This window comes from Moschus berezovskii, chromosome 15, assembly GCF_049115385.1.
Source record: "Moschus berezovskii isolate FMDL1 chromosome 15, NW_MosBer_1.0, whole genome shotgun sequence".
Taxonomy (NCBI): Eukaryota; Metazoa; Chordata; class Mammalia; order Artiodactyla; family Moschidae; genus Moschus; species Moschus berezovskii.
In genome coordinates, this window is record NC_142474.1 from 36,581,533 (window position 1) to 36,598,738 (window position 17,206).

Consider the following 17,206-nt stretch of genomic DNA (forward strand, 5'->3'; position numbering starts at 1 on the left):
GATTATTCTTAGTAACTGTGGCAGTAAGCATTGGATGAAAGTTCAGGTTATATGTTGAGATTGGTTATTCAGCAGTTTGCTGGATGATAGAGCTTTTTGCTTTGTCTCAATTAATTCAGTAACTTAAAAAGACTAGTTTTTAAATAGCCTTAAGGTTTCTGCTTGATACGATTGATGTAGATAAATGTAAGATAAATTAAAAGTAGATTGCAGTGCTTCAATGAATCATTTATCTATTAGGAAAGGAAATCATCCTATTCTTAGCATTATACTTAGATTCGTATCAGATGAAGGTTATTTGAGTTATATAGGTTAAATGGCCGGTAACAATCTAGAACTAATTTTAGATTTAAAACATTCTTTGGCTCTGCTCAAACTGGATGTATTGATATATGTTTTAAATAGATCAGGTTTACTCTTAGACATAGAAAGTAGATTAGCATATGTAGTTTGATCAAGGACAGGTTTTTTTTTTTCCTTCCAGTGTGGAATCTTGGGTTTTCTAACTGAATAGAGTTACTAAATTGGGATTTATTTAGCCAAGTGATGTGAAACCACGTTGACTGATGGTCTTCCTGGTGGCTTAGATGGTAAAGAACCCGCCTGCAATGTGGAAGATCTGGATTCCATCCCTGGGTTGGGAGGATCCCCTGGAGAAGGGAACGGCTACCCACTCTTGGCTTGGAGAATTCCATGGACAGAGGAACCTGGTGGGCTACAGTCTGGTGTCACCAAGAGTCCGACACAACTAAGCGACTTTGACTTCACTTGATTAGTTTATTTACTATATTTACATTTTATAATTGATGTAGGTGAGATGATGCATAGTGACTCTTGATTTTCATTGCAGCCCCCACTAGGGTTAATTATTAGAGATTCCGCATCCTTAGCCCTCTTGATACTTGGAGCTGGATAATTATTTGTGGAGAGCTGTTCTGTGCATTATATGGTGTTGAGCAGCACTCCCAGCTTTTACCACTAGATGCCAGGAGCATCACCCACAGTTGTGGCAACCAGAAATGTCTCCTGACATTGCCAAATACCCTTAGAGGACAAAATTGCTTCCAGTGGCAACTGCTGCTCTAGATCTATCTGCTTTGACTTGAAAGTGTGGTTAGCTGTGGGTGTTAGTGTTCATTAAAAGACCATTGCAGAGTTGTGCCTGTGTTCACAGGGAGGAGAAGGGGGCATAGCAAAAATGGAAGAATGAATAGCTGAGAAAGGTACTTCAGGATTTTTTTGGAATAAAATGTGTAAATGCAAATAAACAATATTTAAGCTGGAAAATTAATGGAAATGACAAAGACATTGGAGTTCTTTTAGGAACATTGATGGATTGAGGGTACAAAAGTTTTTTTGGAGGTGTTGAGACAGGTTATGTACAATATGATGTGGCCTTTTGTGTGGAGTATGTGTTCTTTCTATATTTAAATTCTATAACTGCGTGAGAATTGATGTACATTAAAGTCTTTAAAAATTTCCTACCTTAAGTACTTAAATAAAGAGATGGTAAGGTGAATAAGTTGGTTAGGCTGGGGAAAACAGCAAAGAAATGGAAAGCAAGTTGGAGCAAAGATGTGGCTAAAGGAGTAAAGGACACCAAGAGCTTTGGGGTTTAGATTTCTGTAAAATAATGGAAGCGATTCTAAGCCAGGGATGCAAGAAGCATTCTAATTGACATAAAAATGTATTGTTGAAAAGCGATTGGAAGACAAAATGTAAGTAGGAGGCTTGAGTTTTTAAAGAAGTTTAAACTTATAAAGCATGTATGTAAGATAAATTCATATCTACAGGGTTTGGTAATAGATTGCAGAGTTGAGACTACAGGACTGGAGTAATGATGGCCCTATAGTTAATAAAGAGAAACTTGGAAAGTGATTTGTGGGGGAATGGGTTTTTTCTTTTTTAAGCCATCAGGTCACTTAGAAGCAGATTCTCAAACTAGTTACGAAACATAATCAGTTTGTTTCGGTGGATGGTGCTTAGGTTCTTTGGTTGTTTTCTTGTTATTAAATTGGAACCTTCTTAATGTAAAAATACTCTTGAGCCAAGCTTTTTTCTGTCTGTAGTTGTGTGTGTGTCTATTTCCCTCCACTGTAAACATGAGCCTGGTCAGGAAAGATAGGTGGAGTTCAAAACAGCTGCTTATTAGAGGAGTAACTGTGTGACAAGATAGTCTTGAATTCTAAAAAAAAAAAAAAAAGCTTGGACACACTTGTTCTGCAGTTTTTTCTGGTCCATGCATTCTTGCAGAATAGGTTTGTAACATTAGGCCCTAAGACTTGCTGGGTGATTCCCAAATAATTCAGTCTCTCTATATAAAGTCTCTGAAATCTTTTGCTCACAGTTGAGATTCATTTTTGTTTTGTGCCTTTTAGCTTATTTCTTGGTGGTAGCTATCTAGATGTACTATAAATGACATCATCTTTTTCTTTATAGCACGACATCCTAAAATAAATCCATCAGAATGACACCTTCTCAGGTTACCTTTGAAATAAGAGGAACTCTTTTACCAGGTATTGTAAAGCTTTACTTTTAAACATTTTTAAAAATTACATTTTTCTTATGGATTATTTTAAATATAGAGTTGTTACTAGAGTGGACCTAATTTTAATTTATTTTTTAAATATCTAATTTTTAGATGAAAGTATCTTCAGGGCAAGCCTGATAACGGAAATGTGCTTGGAGCATAGTAAGGTCAAGGAAAAATCAAAAAGCTGTCTCAAATAGTGTCTTATTCTCAGATATTCCAGGAAAGCTGTGAATTTTGCATAGGATAAAGATATTAGAGCTATGTTTTTTTGGTCACACCCACAGCTTGTGGGATCTTAGTTGTTCCCTGACTAAAGATTGAACTTGGGCCCTCAGCAGTGAGAGAGGTTTTAAGTCGCATGAAAATGATGGAAATGTTTCTAGTGTGAAAAGTTGGTTAAATATTTGGCTAAGATAAATTTGTTCCTTACTTGTACATCTATTTTTAAAAGCTTCATTGTATTTTTTGCTGTCTACTAAAGCAGTGTGAAATAATTTCAGTGTAGGGTAGCACGTCAGAGCAGTCACACCTTGGGACTTCCCTGGTAGTACAGTGGTTAAGACTTCTGCTTGGCTTCCATTGCAGAGAGCATGAATCTCTTTCAATCCCTGGTCAGGGAACTAAGATCCTACATGTCTGCATAGTGTAGCCCAAAAAATGAACAACAGAAAAATACAGTATCACGCCTGGGTTATATACTTCCTTGTTTAATGCACTCTGATTACACTGGCCAGTCCTCAAATCTGTTGTATTCCTTTTCTCCTTTGGGGCTTTCTCAAATTGTTTCCTTTGTTTAGATCTGTGTCCCTTCTCACCACCTCTCAACTCATTCATTCTATATATCAAGCATCTTTGATCCAGTAGCAATTACAGCACCTGATAGTCTGTGTTTGTCTAACACACATGCTTAGCCAAGATGATCTTGTACAGCTCCACCTCTGGGCAAGATTCTGCAGGTTGAAGATTGCTCGTCCCTTGGGTCCAGTACTCACCTCTTGTCCAGTGTGTAATCTCCTTTGTGGAGAGAAGACTGCAGACCTGTATTTTTTTTTTTTGACTTTTGTGCATAGGTAGTTTAAGCTAGAAGGGGCTGACCATGTCAGACAAATAGGATGACTGCAGAATTAGCTATAGAGGAGTCAGCTTGACAAGGTGTAATTCCTGAAGGACTAGAGGGAAGATTGTGGTAGATGTGAATGTAGGTGAATCTAAATGGGAGGAAAGGAGGTGGAGGGACAAGGACTCTCACCTTCTGCCTAAATCTTGGGTTACCTTAATTTCCTCCCCAAAGCAATGAGGAAGTATTCTCTTTTAAATGTGGCGAGAGTGCACAGAAGGGTAAAGTTAGAGGGAACAAGTTATGAAGAATATATGGCAGTACTGTTTGAAATTCCTTTAGTGAGCATTCAAGTCTCTTGATAAATGAAAGCCAATGAAAGAAGGAGGTCTAGTCTAGTAAAACCTTGTTTTCTCATAGAAGCCATATTCAAAGGCAGTCAGCAGAAAGAGTAACATTGTAGGAGGGTATTGGTAAAATGCAGGAGCTTTTATATAGAAGGAAAGTAACCAAGTTTGTCCAGGTTTCACTTTTTTCCATGTCTGATACATGTTCTTTCCAGAACAAAAAGTAGTTACTGTTCTGTGTGGTAATAGGAAATAACTGAGTCCATGAATAAGTTTGATGAGATGCTCCTTTATAAAAGAAGTATAACAGGCCTGAGTCACTGATTTTACAGTAATCTATACTTTGACCTAGGAACCATCTCATATGCTATATGTATGCATAGCAGCATATGTGATCTTGAGAATAAATATTTGTGCATTGTATTTAACAAAAGTGTTTATCTTTTTCTTAAATCAGAAAAGTTAGTGATAACCTAAATTAATTGCAAAAAAAATCTGATTAAGGATTGGTGAATATTTTAACATGAAATCTTTTTGTATAACCACCTTTATCGACATGTATTTACAACCCTGAAATTTTCTGAATGCCACACTTGTTATTTTAGTTAAGTTTTAGACAGGCCAAGTATACAAAATGCTCATGCAGGTCGCTAAAGCCAAGTATAGCTTCAGTCTTACTAGAATAGTGTCCAAAGCTTGGAAGCCAAGCTGCACAGAGTGTGAAGGAGTTTGTTCTGAAGTTTTGTTCATTTGGGTTCAGTTCATAGTCTTTTTCTTCATGAATTTTAATTACAGTAATTCAGAATGTGTTGATATATAAGTTAAAGACTTCTGCATACTTATATTCAAGAACTTGTAGACTTTTGCTAAATGTATGAAATCAGGAAATATAGGTGATGTTGGTTTGTGTGTTGAGAAGTGTTCAGATGAAGTGTGATAGTCCTTTTTTTTTTTTTAAGTAAAGAATACTAGATTTTTTGCTGGTTTTGTATTGAGGGTTTTTGTTTTTTTTTTTTTAGTGATGGTTACATTGCTTATGTCTCATTGATAATTTTCTTGATCTTTAACTTCTTGATTGCTGCTGTTTGAGTTTCTGGAAAATATCAATTATTATTTCTCTAGGATACTTATATGCCTTTAGTGTTTGCCCCTTTAAATTGGAAGCTGCTTTGAAGATAAGGACTGTGCTTTGATCACTTTGTCTTCTTGGTGCTCATTATTGGCTCAGTAAGTAGTTGAAAAATGAAGAAAATTCTGTCCCTGTACATCCTTCCTTTTCTCTGCCTTTGGTTCTGTAGAAGTGGGTCAGGTTAATAATACAGGTGTAATCAAACAGAAAAAACAACCCCCCCCAAAAAAAAAAAACCACAGGTGCTAATGTGTGTGCCACCTGGGTTCAAACCCATTTCTCCAGTGAAGCCCTTTCATCTCTGCTAAAGGGGACTCTGCAGCCTGTTAAACCAGTGCAACTTCCTAAAACAAAAGGAGATGTTCCTACTTAACCCATTATGTTTTTTTAGGAGAGGTTTTTGCAATATGTGGAAGCTGTGATGCTTTGGGAAACTGGAGTCCTCAAAAAGCTGTGGCGCTTCTTCCAGAGAATGAAACAGGTGAAAGGTAAGCATGGACATGTCATATTACCAAATAATTGTGACATTCAGATTATAAAACTTTTTTTTTTTTAAAGATATCTTGGTGTATTTTTCTTTTAATTTTTAGCAAACTTATCACATATGTATAGAGAGTGAAGTCATTTTACAGACTTTGCTGTGAAAAACAAGTTCCTTTGTTTCTCAGTTTTGACCTCTCAAATAGTTTCAAATCTTGGCTGTTAGCTGCATCTTTTGGTACTTAATACCATGTTTCTAAACAGGCTTATATTGTTGTTTTTTATTTTTAAAATATTTTTAAGACATTGTCTTTGGCTTCTTGTTACATACTCTTTAAAAGATCTCATTTTTGCTTTAGCCTAAGAAATAATTTTCTTGACATACATACTATTAAAAGCAGAGAGTGGAACACATCATTAGAATTTTTAGCTAATGAAATGAGTTCACTACTGACATTAATTACAGCACTAAACTTAGCATGGGTGTGTTGGTGCATTGGAGTGGAGAAAGGAGGGCCTGGGTGCCAGTTTCAGTTCTGCAGTTAACAGTGATTTGGGGCATATCCCTTATCTCTTAAGCCTCAGTTCCCTCATCTACATGGTAAAGAGGTTAGGATAGAATCAGTGATGTCAACAATGGTAATCCTTCTCCACTTGCAGATATTTTGAAGTGTTACTGATTGTCAAGATGTATGTGTGGGGGTAAAGGAGAGATGAGGAGATTGTAAGTAGTGTACAAATACATGCAGTGCCCCCAGGGAGAAACATCAGATTAGATGATTATTAAGCAGTTCTACTAAAACTGTGGCCTGTAGACCCAGTGTTAGACAAAAACATTTTTTATTAGTGCATGATGTGAGAAATGCACAAATTGAGAGCAAGTGTTTAGAAATGCTTATGGCAATTTGACATTGCTAGGACACCGATACATGTAATGGACTTATTGAACTGGATGTGTTTTAGACCAGAAGTATTGGTAGGGTAACACAAACAAACAGAAACTGGTCCTTCACAGCAGATAGTTTGAGGAGCACAGGGAAATAACAGGGAAAGTAGAACAAGACCATAATGTTAGCTTAGGAAAAGAAAACAAACACATAGAATACCATTTTCTCTGTCATTTGTGTGATACGTTTTCTCAGCCAGTTCTCTTCTGTTTATATATGTTAAATTCTGTTGACAAATGATATTGGGATCACAGACAAATGAAATGTTTATTCTCTTCAAGTGGCTATTTTTTCCTTGATTCGTGGATCTGTCACTCTTGTCTGAGGTGAAACCTCATATTCTTCTGAACTTGTTTACCTCTGTTCTGAATTCTTCAGTTCAGTTCAGTTCAGTCGCTCAGTCGTATCTGACTCTTTGTGACCCCATGAATCACAGCACGCCAGGCCTCCCTGTCCATTACCAACTCCCGGAGTTCACTCAAACTCACGTCCACAGAGTCGGTGATGCCATCCAGCCATCTCATTCTCTTTCATCCCCATCTCCTCCTGCCCCCAATCCCTCCCAGCATCAGAGTCTTTTCCAGTGAGTCAACTCGTCACATGAGGTGGCCAAAGTATTGCAGTTTCAGCTTTAGCATAAGTCCTTCCAATGAACACCCAGGATTGATCTCCTTTAGAATGGACTGGTTGGATCTCCTTGCAGTCCAAGGGACTCTCAAGAGTCTTCTCCAGCACCACAGTTCAAAAGCATCAATTCTTTGGCGATCAGCTTTCTTCACAGTCCAACTCTCACATCCAGACATGACCATGGGAAAAACCATAGCCTTGACTAGACGGACCTTGGTTGGCAAAATAATGTCTCTGCTTTTTAATATGCTGTCTATGTTGGTCATAACTTTCCTTCCAAGGAGTAAGCGTCTTTTAATTTCCTGGCTGCAATCAGCATCTGCAGTGATTTTGGAGCCCAAAAAAATAAAGTCTGACACTGTTTCCCCATCTATTTCCCATGAAGTGATGGGACCAGATGCCATGATCTTGTTTTCTGAATGTTGAGCCTCAAGCCAAACTTTTCACTCTCCTCTTTAACTTTCATCAAGAGTCTTTTGAGTTCCTTTTCACTTTCTGCCATAAGGGTGGTGTCATCTGCATATCTGAGGTTATTGATATTTCTCCCGGCAATCTTATTCCAGCTTGTGCTTCTTCCAGCCCAGCGTTCCTCATGATGTACTCTGCATATAAGTGACAATATACAACCTTGACGTACTCCTTTTCCTATTTGGAACCAGTCTGTTGTTCCATGTCCAGTTCTAACTGTTGCTTCCTGACCTACATACAGGTTTCTCAAGAGGCCGGTCAGGTGGTCTGGTATTCCCATCTCTTTCAGAATTTTCCACAGTTTCTTGTGATCCACACAGTCAAAGGCTTTGGCATAGTCAGTGAAGCAGAAAACTGCCCTATTATCTGTCTTCTCATTGCAGTGCCTTCTCTTGTTGTAAAGCAGGGCTCTAGGGCCTGAGGGCTTCAGTAATTGTAGCATGTGGGTACCATTGTTGTGCATGGGCTTACTTGCTCCCTGGCATTTGGGATCTTCCAGGACCAGGGACTGAACCCATATCTCCTGCATTGGTAGGCAAATTCTTAGCCATAGACCCAGGAAAGTCCTGAAACCACTTGAAAAAATAATTTAAAAAAGACTTTAAATGATTTAAAGCACTTTTAAAAGGGGCTTTTTAAAAAAAGTACGTATGCTTAGGTCCTACCCCTGGAAGATGGATAAATAGTGCACAGGAGAGGGACCCCAACACATTTTTAAAGCTTCATATTAATTCTACTGTGCACATCTGGGGCAAGTTTCACTTAATCTGGTTGATTTTATGTATGAAATAATACTGGACATTTGCCATAATTTTGGTAGCAGAGATGGGAACTAAGTTTCACCCCAGAGTTGGAATCTGTCTAGAGCCCTGTGTTGTAGAGGATTCTGAGGCTTATCAGGGAGAAGTAGTCAGGGCACATGTGCTGAGCATTTGGTCTGTCCTTGCTGTGCAGCGGTGTTTCTCAACCAATCATATGCATCCAGTGTATCAAACTCCATGTGACCAGGCTTCACCCCAGACCTATGAAACCAGTCTCCCAAAGTGGAGCCAGGACATATGTATTTTATTATTGCCAGGTTAATCTGATTGTTGTAGCTGGAGACCAGGGGTGACAGCTGGTTGTGGATATTTGTTAGAGACCAGAATTGAGTCAGAGTAAGGGTAATGCCTTAAGTCTGTCTTGGCAGAGCCAGGTGGGGAGCAGTGCTGACCATCTGGTATCATGGAAGAACGCTAGCAGCTCCTGTTTAGTCACTGAACTATTCATGCTGAATTAATGTTTGGGTAATGATCTATGACATGGGCTCTCAAACTTAAGTGTTCATCATCAGAGCCTGGAGGCTTGTTAAATTACAGAGTGCTTGGGCCCTCCCCGGGAGTTTCCAGTTCAATTGTTTTAGATATATTCTGAGATTTTACTTTTCTACAAGCTCCCAGGTGATATGATGTTCCTGGCACCACACTTTAAATGCTATTGGTCTATGATTTGAAGTTAAAAATGACTTATCTTGAATTGTAGTGAATTTTCACCATTGAGTCCAAACTTTAGAAATAGCGTTTAGAATTTGTTAGAATAGCATAGTTAAAAGGAAGACATTAAGTTGTAAGACTGACTTACAAACAAGTAAGACACAAACTCTGCTTGACTAGGGGGGAATAGCTAGAGGCTGGGCAGGAGATTAAGAGACAGTGGAAACAGGCGATTAAGTCAGTGACCTTAGCCTCAAAGCTAAGTGAAAAGTGAAGAGATTTAGAAGTCTGCAGTGCTTGCTTGCCTTTTTTTGTTTGGAATATTTCTGGTTCTTTGTATGACTCATTGTTTATGTCTCAGCTCAGACAGCTCTTGTTGACGTCTCCCTCCAAAATTTGTCCCCTCAGATAGGTCAGCTGGTCCTTCCTATGTTTGTCTATTCATGTAAGCAAGCATTCTCCTTGAAGATAAGACTTTTTCTGCCTTACTCATCACTGTGTTTGATGCCTAAAGCTCAGCTTCTCTGTACATCAGTGCCAAAATGAATCTTGGAAACAAGAGTTTTGGTTGAAGTAGAAAAGGACAGCTTTATTGCTTTGCTAGGCAAAGCAGGCCACAGTGGGCCAATCCCCTCAAAACTATGTGTCCCAAATTGGGAAAGATAGTCAAGAGTTTTATAGTAATTGCCCAAAGAAGGCGTGATCAGCTCAATGGACATTTCTTCTAATGGGTGAGGTAAATGGGGGTCAACTTCAACCTTCAGGTCTAACTGGTCTGGGGTCTTCGTGCTTTGGGCTGCATACCATTAACTTCTCCCACCTGGAGGGGATTTCAGTATCTGTAAAATAGCTCAAAGATAACTGTTGTATGTATCCTTAGTAGGGAAACAGGACCTTGCCCCAAGGCTGCTCTTGACTGTTCCTTTCTCCCTGGTCTTGTATCCCCTCCCTTCCTTAAGAACTGCTGGAATCTGCCCATTGGAACTCAGGAAAGGTCATGAAGACTGAATGAAGGTTGTTTCCTATTAATCAAAGAAATGGGGGACACAAAGGTCTTGTGCCCAGGAGCTCCACGGGTCCCAGCATGGTATTATGTTCCCAGTTCCCAACTGATACCAGGCCTTGAGTAAAAATTTTTGTAGGGATAAATGGTATTGATTACACATCTTACTTGAAGGATTTTATGAATTAATGAAGTCTTGCATTTTAGTTTGATACTGATGCTGCTGCTTTCTTTTTTTCTCACAGCATGTTATGGAAAGCAACCATTGTACTCAGTAGAGGAGTATCAGTTCAGTACCGCTATTTCAAAGGGTGCTTTTTAGAACCAAAGGTATGTTTTCTTTATCTAGTTTCCAGTTTCTTTAGAATAGTTCTTTCAGAAGCAAATAACTTAAGTTTGGAAACATTAAACGTAAAATGAGTTTGTTTTGATCAAATAAGGAAAAAAGAACTCTAGATTAATAATGTTTCAGTACCCAAAAGAAAGGAAGTAGCCACTTCAGAGGCAAACAGTGTGTGCAGTGGAATTTTTAAAAGACTAATAGTAAGTATGTTCTGCAATATTCTTATCATGAAATTGGTTTTAATGATAAATGTTCTTGATAGGTGTGCATTTTCTATAACTTTTGTAAACTAGTTAGTAACCAATAGTAAGGGTTTTTCTGTTTGTTTCATGTTTTTAATTTGTCTGTGGTAAAATATATTTAGAGGAGTATATAGCCAACTCTTAAGTAACTTTTAAAAATTATTTCACTGCAGCCAACTCTTAATGGCTGCATTAACTGCTATCAAAACTGAAGTCATTCTTTTTAGATTTTTTTCAGTGATGGTGTTGATAAATCAGGATCTTTTCTAAAGGCTTTGGAGTGTCAATTAGCTCTAAATCTGCTTGCTCACAATGGCTTATTATTTTGGGATCATTTTCATGTTTAGAAAAGAAAGTCGATTCTTTCTTATTTTAAAGATAGTTGCTTGCTGAAAGGATTCTTTCAGATTTTTATCTGAGCACACTTTGGGCTGCATGTGAAAAAGAGCTTAAGCAGGAGTCTAGGAAGCAGAATGTGGATTAGATCTTTTTAAAAATGTATTTCCCTGTGGGGTCCTTGAATACTAGTTACATATGAGAAAAAAAAAATGCAAGCAGCCACTGTTTCCTTAGTCTCGTTAGCCACCATTATAAAAAACAAAAAAAACTGACAAACCCACTTCAGCTGTCTTTTGCACCTATTACGTTTCTTATTCCAAAAATATATTGTGAATATACTCAGTAATTAAAATTAAATTACATTATAGTTGATCATTATGTTGACTTATCTTGACAATAGTCTCACTTTAATGGCTTGGGAAAAGATCACTTATTTGGCTGAGGGGTTGTGCATTGTGGTAGAATTCTTTAGTATACAGTGAACATTTGTGCATAGAATATAGATCATAGCTCATGACTAAGCTTATTTGAGGATCCTAGTATATGAAATCTGTAACATGTGAAATTAACTAAATTTTACTTAAGGGGGCATATGGACAAGAAAAATCATAATGAATCCTTTGGGCATAGTTTCCTAAAGTAAGACTGTTGGCAACACAGGTCAAATTAAGCCAATCTATTTTCTCTTTTCATTGAAGATGTAACCAAAAGCAGCAAATCAATCCAAAATGTCTTTTCAAAAAATTGGCAAGAATTCTGTTTACAGTAAGAAACAAGTTTTTCCCCTTGTAATACTTGCAAAAGTTTACAGTATGTGTTGGTGAGTGTGTTTCTTTAAGTAGGTGCTCTGTATCGTGTACACATGTACCGTGTGATGCAGGGGCTGCCATGGTAAGTATGTTTTTCATGGAATAGAGTAAATAGCCACATAATAAATTCCATACATATGGCTAGAGATTTTTTTCCCCACATGTCAGCTTAAAGTGACGCTTTTCTTTTTAAAGTTGGTGGCGCTTTTTAAATGAATAATAATTTTAAATAGAAACTTTGTCTCAATTGTGCAATGATAGAACCAATGTGCAAGGAATCTTAAATTGTGAAATGATGTAAATCATTAGAGTAAATGTTTTGTGAATATAAAGTATGATTGGAAGGAAAAATAATTATAAAAGCATTGAAAAACTGAAATGGGTAATAAGGTTAATTTAACTGAGTCAAAAGTTTTCAGTAGTCTCTCGAGGCAGTTGTAGAACCTAAGCCAAAAATCTTGTGACTGTCGCTTGACCTTCAGAATTCAGCTTCCTCATCTATAAAATGAAGGGTTTGAACTGTAGATTTTTTTTAGGTCCCTTTCATTGCTAAAACTTTTCTATAAAACATTTTACCATTCATAGTTTCTCTTCATAATTTGCTTTTTCTGGCATATTCCTCTTAGTTTAGAAGAGTATTGAGGTTCTTTTTCTCCTAATTTTTCATATTCTTATACTTTGTAGAATTAGAATAAGGTATTAATAATTAAATTTTAAAAGAATTTTACAGGTAACAAATATATTTTAACATAGCACACAAAAATAGTAGATACTCTTGGAATGGAAAAGTTGCTGTGAGTCTGCAGATAACCCGTTATTTTCACATCTTCACCAAAGATAATTTTTGAATTAACATGTAACTTAAACATTTTTAAATCCATGTTCACCCCTTTTTATTTGTGGCTGGAATTAGGGATTGTCTCATACTAAGATTATATTGTCTTTAAAATTTTTCATTTATTTCAGTGAAACAGCTCTTTATTTTACAATAACATCTACTTTTGATTTTTACAGGTGTTAACATTCACTCATAATTAGATTCATTACAAATTTTTTTTATCTTGTGTTTAATCTCCCTTGATTTTTGTTTAAATCCTTTAACAAAAGAATCAATCATCTGATAGGCAGACAGTTGTTTCTTACTGGTCTCATTAAAAATAGTGATTTTTAAATAACTATGTATCTGGCCTCTGACATAGATTAAAAATTCTTCAGAGTCCCCCCCTCCCTTTTTTTACGGAGACATCAATAGTTAATGAATGGGGAAGCCTGCATGTATGAAACAACTTTTGGAGCAACACCCCACCGTGTGCAAACCTTGGCAGGCAGGACATGGTAGCAGTCTTCACTGTAGGTGGGGAATGGGGGAATTACCAGTTGCAGGGGAATTGACTTCAGGTGTGAGCTCCTTTCACATGGGGCATTTGTTTCAAAATTGTGGAAACAGTGAATTTCTAGAATTTATACTTAACAGTTTTTATGATATTTGAAAACAGTGATATTACATGATAGTGATAATTTTGCTTGGTGGTTTGCTAAAAACAAAAACTGCACTCTATATGTTATATAATCTTTCTTGTTTCTCAGTGCTTGATGTAGCTGAATGATGTCAATCAATAAGTGTTTAAGAAAGCAGTCATTATGTTTTTCTGGAAACATGCATTTTGAAAAGTGTTCCAGCAATCATCTGATTTAATACATGCTAAGATGGGCTTCCCTGGTAGCTCAGTTGATTAAAGAATCCGCCTGCAATGTAGGAGACCTTGATTTGATTCCTGGGTTGGGAAGATCCCCTGGAGAAGGGAAAGGCTACCCACTCCAGTATTCTGGCCTGGAGAAATCAAATCCATGGACTGTATAGTCCATGGGGTTGCAAAGAGTTGGACACAACTGAGTGACTTTCAATAATAATAATAAAAATAAGATGTGGAATAAATAACTCTAACAGGACTGTTACTAGAATACTGTCTTGGGCTAATAGTTAGTTTTTTCCTCCAAAGAGCCACCTTCCTTTTCACTCCAAAGCACTTAATATTTTGATAGTCTTTTACAGAATGGAGCTCTTGTTTTTTTCTAAGATCTTGAAGAGTGAATTATTACATTTAAAGTATTATAAAGGACTGCATGTTTTGAATTGTTACTGAGATCTTTAATTTTCCAGTGCTCAAGTCTTAAGTTTTTTGTTTTAAAAAATATTAGCTAAAATCTAAGATTACCTTCTATAAAGTAGGCATTACAATTTTGGAAATTCAGTGTGTTTTAAGATTTGGTTCATTTGTCAGTACAGTAAGATTTTATGTACCAATCATGAATTTTTAGTGTGAATGTTAGTAGATTCACAAGCCCTTCGGACATGTAATTGGCCCATCGGACTGCTCCTCAAAACTCCATTCTGTTCGAGCCTAGTTTGCTTTATGCTGTGATTAGAGGGTTTGTTACTAAAACAGACCGGGTGAGGTTTTTAAACTTAATTACTAAAATGTGTTTATTCTCAAATGTTTAATCCACAGGGTTTTTCTTATATGATTATAGATACTGTAGTCAACACTTTGTGAAATTCCTCTGATACCAGAATTAAAACAGAAACAGTCTCTTACTCACTTAATGCCCACTGGTATTTACTGTTACATTCATGGCACCCTTTCAAGTCACATTTCATTAATAACTTTTGTAACAATATGTATCTACCATTTTTGTAGCAAAGAGGGTTTTTTTTTGAGGTGGGTGCAAAGGACATGGAGGGTGGAAGGGAATAGGTTAGTTCTGGCTGCCTGTTATTGCTAAGAAATATTCCTATTTTTAATATATATACACATCTTTTGAGGATGATAAAGTTTTATATGTGAAAATACAGAAAAATGACAGCAAAAAGTTTTAGTAAAAAATATCTAACAGATGCATGATCAAATGTTCCTCGTTTTTAAACATAATTCACCATATTTTAAGATGAACACTTTCACATTACATTTTTTAAAAACGTCTACACAGTTTATTATCAATTCACAAGTGAACACTTATGACAAGGATGCAATCAGCTGGAGAAAATGAGTTCCTGTATTGTCCCAGGATCAAGGAATTGAATGTATATCTAATGCAATGTTAGTTTTCAAACTTTGGAAGTTTGCAAGTTTTAAGTAAGGTTTTAGCCTCTGGATATTTTAAGTAGCAGAATTCTCTCTTGCCTAACTTGTTACATACTTACTATCATTTGGCACATTTATTAAATCAATATTGAAATCCTAGAAAAAATTTATAAAAGAGTATTTAATGCCATCTACATATGTACTATAGGGAGAAATGTACATGTTCCAGACTTAAGAGTATATATAATACATACCTAGAAAAGAGTTTGAATATGTGAAAATATTGATAGTGATTGTCTGTAAGTGATGTGATAATGGGTGATTTTATTTTCTTTTTGCTTTTTTGTATTTTATTAAATTTCTTTTTCAAGAGGAAAAAATACCTTGTTAGGTTATAGTTTGAAATTTTGCTTTTAAAATATGTAAAGGATTGTTTTTGGCACATAAGTTTAATTAATCAAGTGTTTTTTTGTTTTTTTTTTTTAATGAAAATTAGGAAGCACTTCATACTTTAGTCCCTTAGGAACACACAAGGGAGTCTTTGTGGTAGTTCATTCTAGCTTTTAAATTGCTATAGACATTATCAACAATACATAAGGCTGGGCTTTCCTGGTGGCTCAGATGTGTAGGAGACCTGGGTTTGATCCCTGGGTTGGGAAGATACCCTGGAGAAGGGATTGGTAACCCACTCCAGTGTTCTTGCTGGTGAAATCCCATGGACAGAGGAGCCTGGCAGGCTATAGTCCATGGGGTTGGCAAGAGTCAAACGTGACTGGGCAACTAACACTTTTACTTTCACTTTTTTAGTAAGACAACTCGATAACAGAAGACAAGTATTATAATTTTTCACACTGTATGAATTTATAAACTTCGAGGCATGAAGAGTAAAACTGGATGCCTACTCCCTTTTAATTAAACTTGTTCTTCAGATTTACCCATGCATGTTTCCTTTCCTGAAGGAAAGGGCTTCTTGTGCTCCTTAAAAGCATTGGTTACTCTGATATGAGGATCTGATATTCTTCCTGTTACCTACTTACCAGTTTTTAAATACATGAAATGAAGAACTTTATGAAGGCTTCTAGTTCCTTGCATCCTTGAGATAACTGATCTTTCAGTATTTGTTCTTACTGTTTATTTCTATTGGAGAGTTTCAGCTTTTTCCAAACCCTTGAAGAGTTACTTCAGACGAGATACTTCTTCCAGTAATCCCATTGACTACCAACATACGGAACATAATGTGTATTTGCTGTTAATTTAACTCAGAACAGAGTATCAGTTAAAGATTAAACTGAGTATTGTAGGCAGATTAAAGAATGGGTTTAGAACGGTTTTATGTGCCAGTTCATCTCATTTTTCTTTGTTTACTGCCTCACCCTCATTTTCTTCCAGCGTTCATCAAGTTTTGTGACCTGGTACATTCCTGATTTGGGGCATATAATATTGATATTAACAAGATGAATCTCTTGGTTTCATGCTTAGTATAAGACTTAGGCCACAAACATCTAATGACATCATGGGTAGAAAATAAGATACAAGAAATTATTGCAGACGTTTAACTTTTAAATTGCAGACTATCGGTGGTCCATGTCAAGTCATAGTTCACAAGTGGGAGACTCATCTACAACCACGATCAATAACCCCTTTAGGTATGGGCATTAACTGCATCTGTTTGAGGCATATGCATAAAGTTACTAATATGCTGCAGATTGGCTTAGTGGGATTTAATAAATATTTATTTTAAAGTTTAAGGTAAATGCATTGTCAATACTACAAGTTTCACTTAGTGTCTTACTTTCAAAACTAAGCAGTTCTTAATTGCCTTTCTTCGTAAACTTAATTAGAAACCTTTGTCTAGTTATTTTTAATTTCTTGAATTAGATGATTTTATGGAATATATATTTCCATTTGGAGTAGTTACAAAAGTTTGTAAGATAGCATTTTTCTTAACTGAGCATCTGTCCGTGGCTTTGATTACTTGCTCAGAGAACTTAGAACATTCAAGGAACGAATTACCACAAAGCAATGATTCTTTTAACTTTGAGTAGTATGTTATTTTATTTATTGTGTGTGTGTTTTTTTTTAAACTAGTGAATATTTAAACTTGTATGAATGAATTCAAATTTCCTGGTTGTAGCAGACATTTTCCCCCAGTACCCTGCTGGCTATGTTAAAATTGCTATTCAGATAATTTTTTCTTGTTTGTTTAAGTGTTGTTTAGTTTTCTTATGCCCAACAGTGGCATTTCTCTTCATACAAGTATTTTTGAATTTCCTTTTCCATACTGAGATTGAAATTTGAAATTCTTTTCATATCAATTTAATTACCCA

General features: G+C 36.3%; 1 protein-coding gene across 3 annotated transcripts in view; it reads left to right on the forward strand.

Moving 5' to 3' along the window:
• Positions 1-17,206, forward strand: part of GPCPD1 (glycerophosphocholine phosphodiesterase 1) — a 67,100-nt gene that overhangs the window by 2,823 nt on the left and 47,071 nt on the right. For 2 of the 3 annotated variants that reach the window (XR_008686692.2, XM_055431970.2), the window contains exons 2-5: positions 2,440-2,516; positions 5,458-5,554; positions 10,309-10,393; positions 16,450-16,525. Coding sequence is in view for 2 of the 3 variants with exons in the window: in XM_055431970.2 (XP_055287945.1) it covers positions 2,468-2,516; positions 5,458-5,554; positions 10,309-10,393; positions 16,450-16,525 (307 nt within the window). In the remaining variant the exon portion in view is untranslated. The remainder of the gene's footprint in view (positions 1-2,439; positions 2,517-5,457; positions 5,555-10,308; positions 10,394-16,449; positions 16,526-17,206) is intronic. The other variant, XM_055431972.2, reaches the window with a different exon arrangement.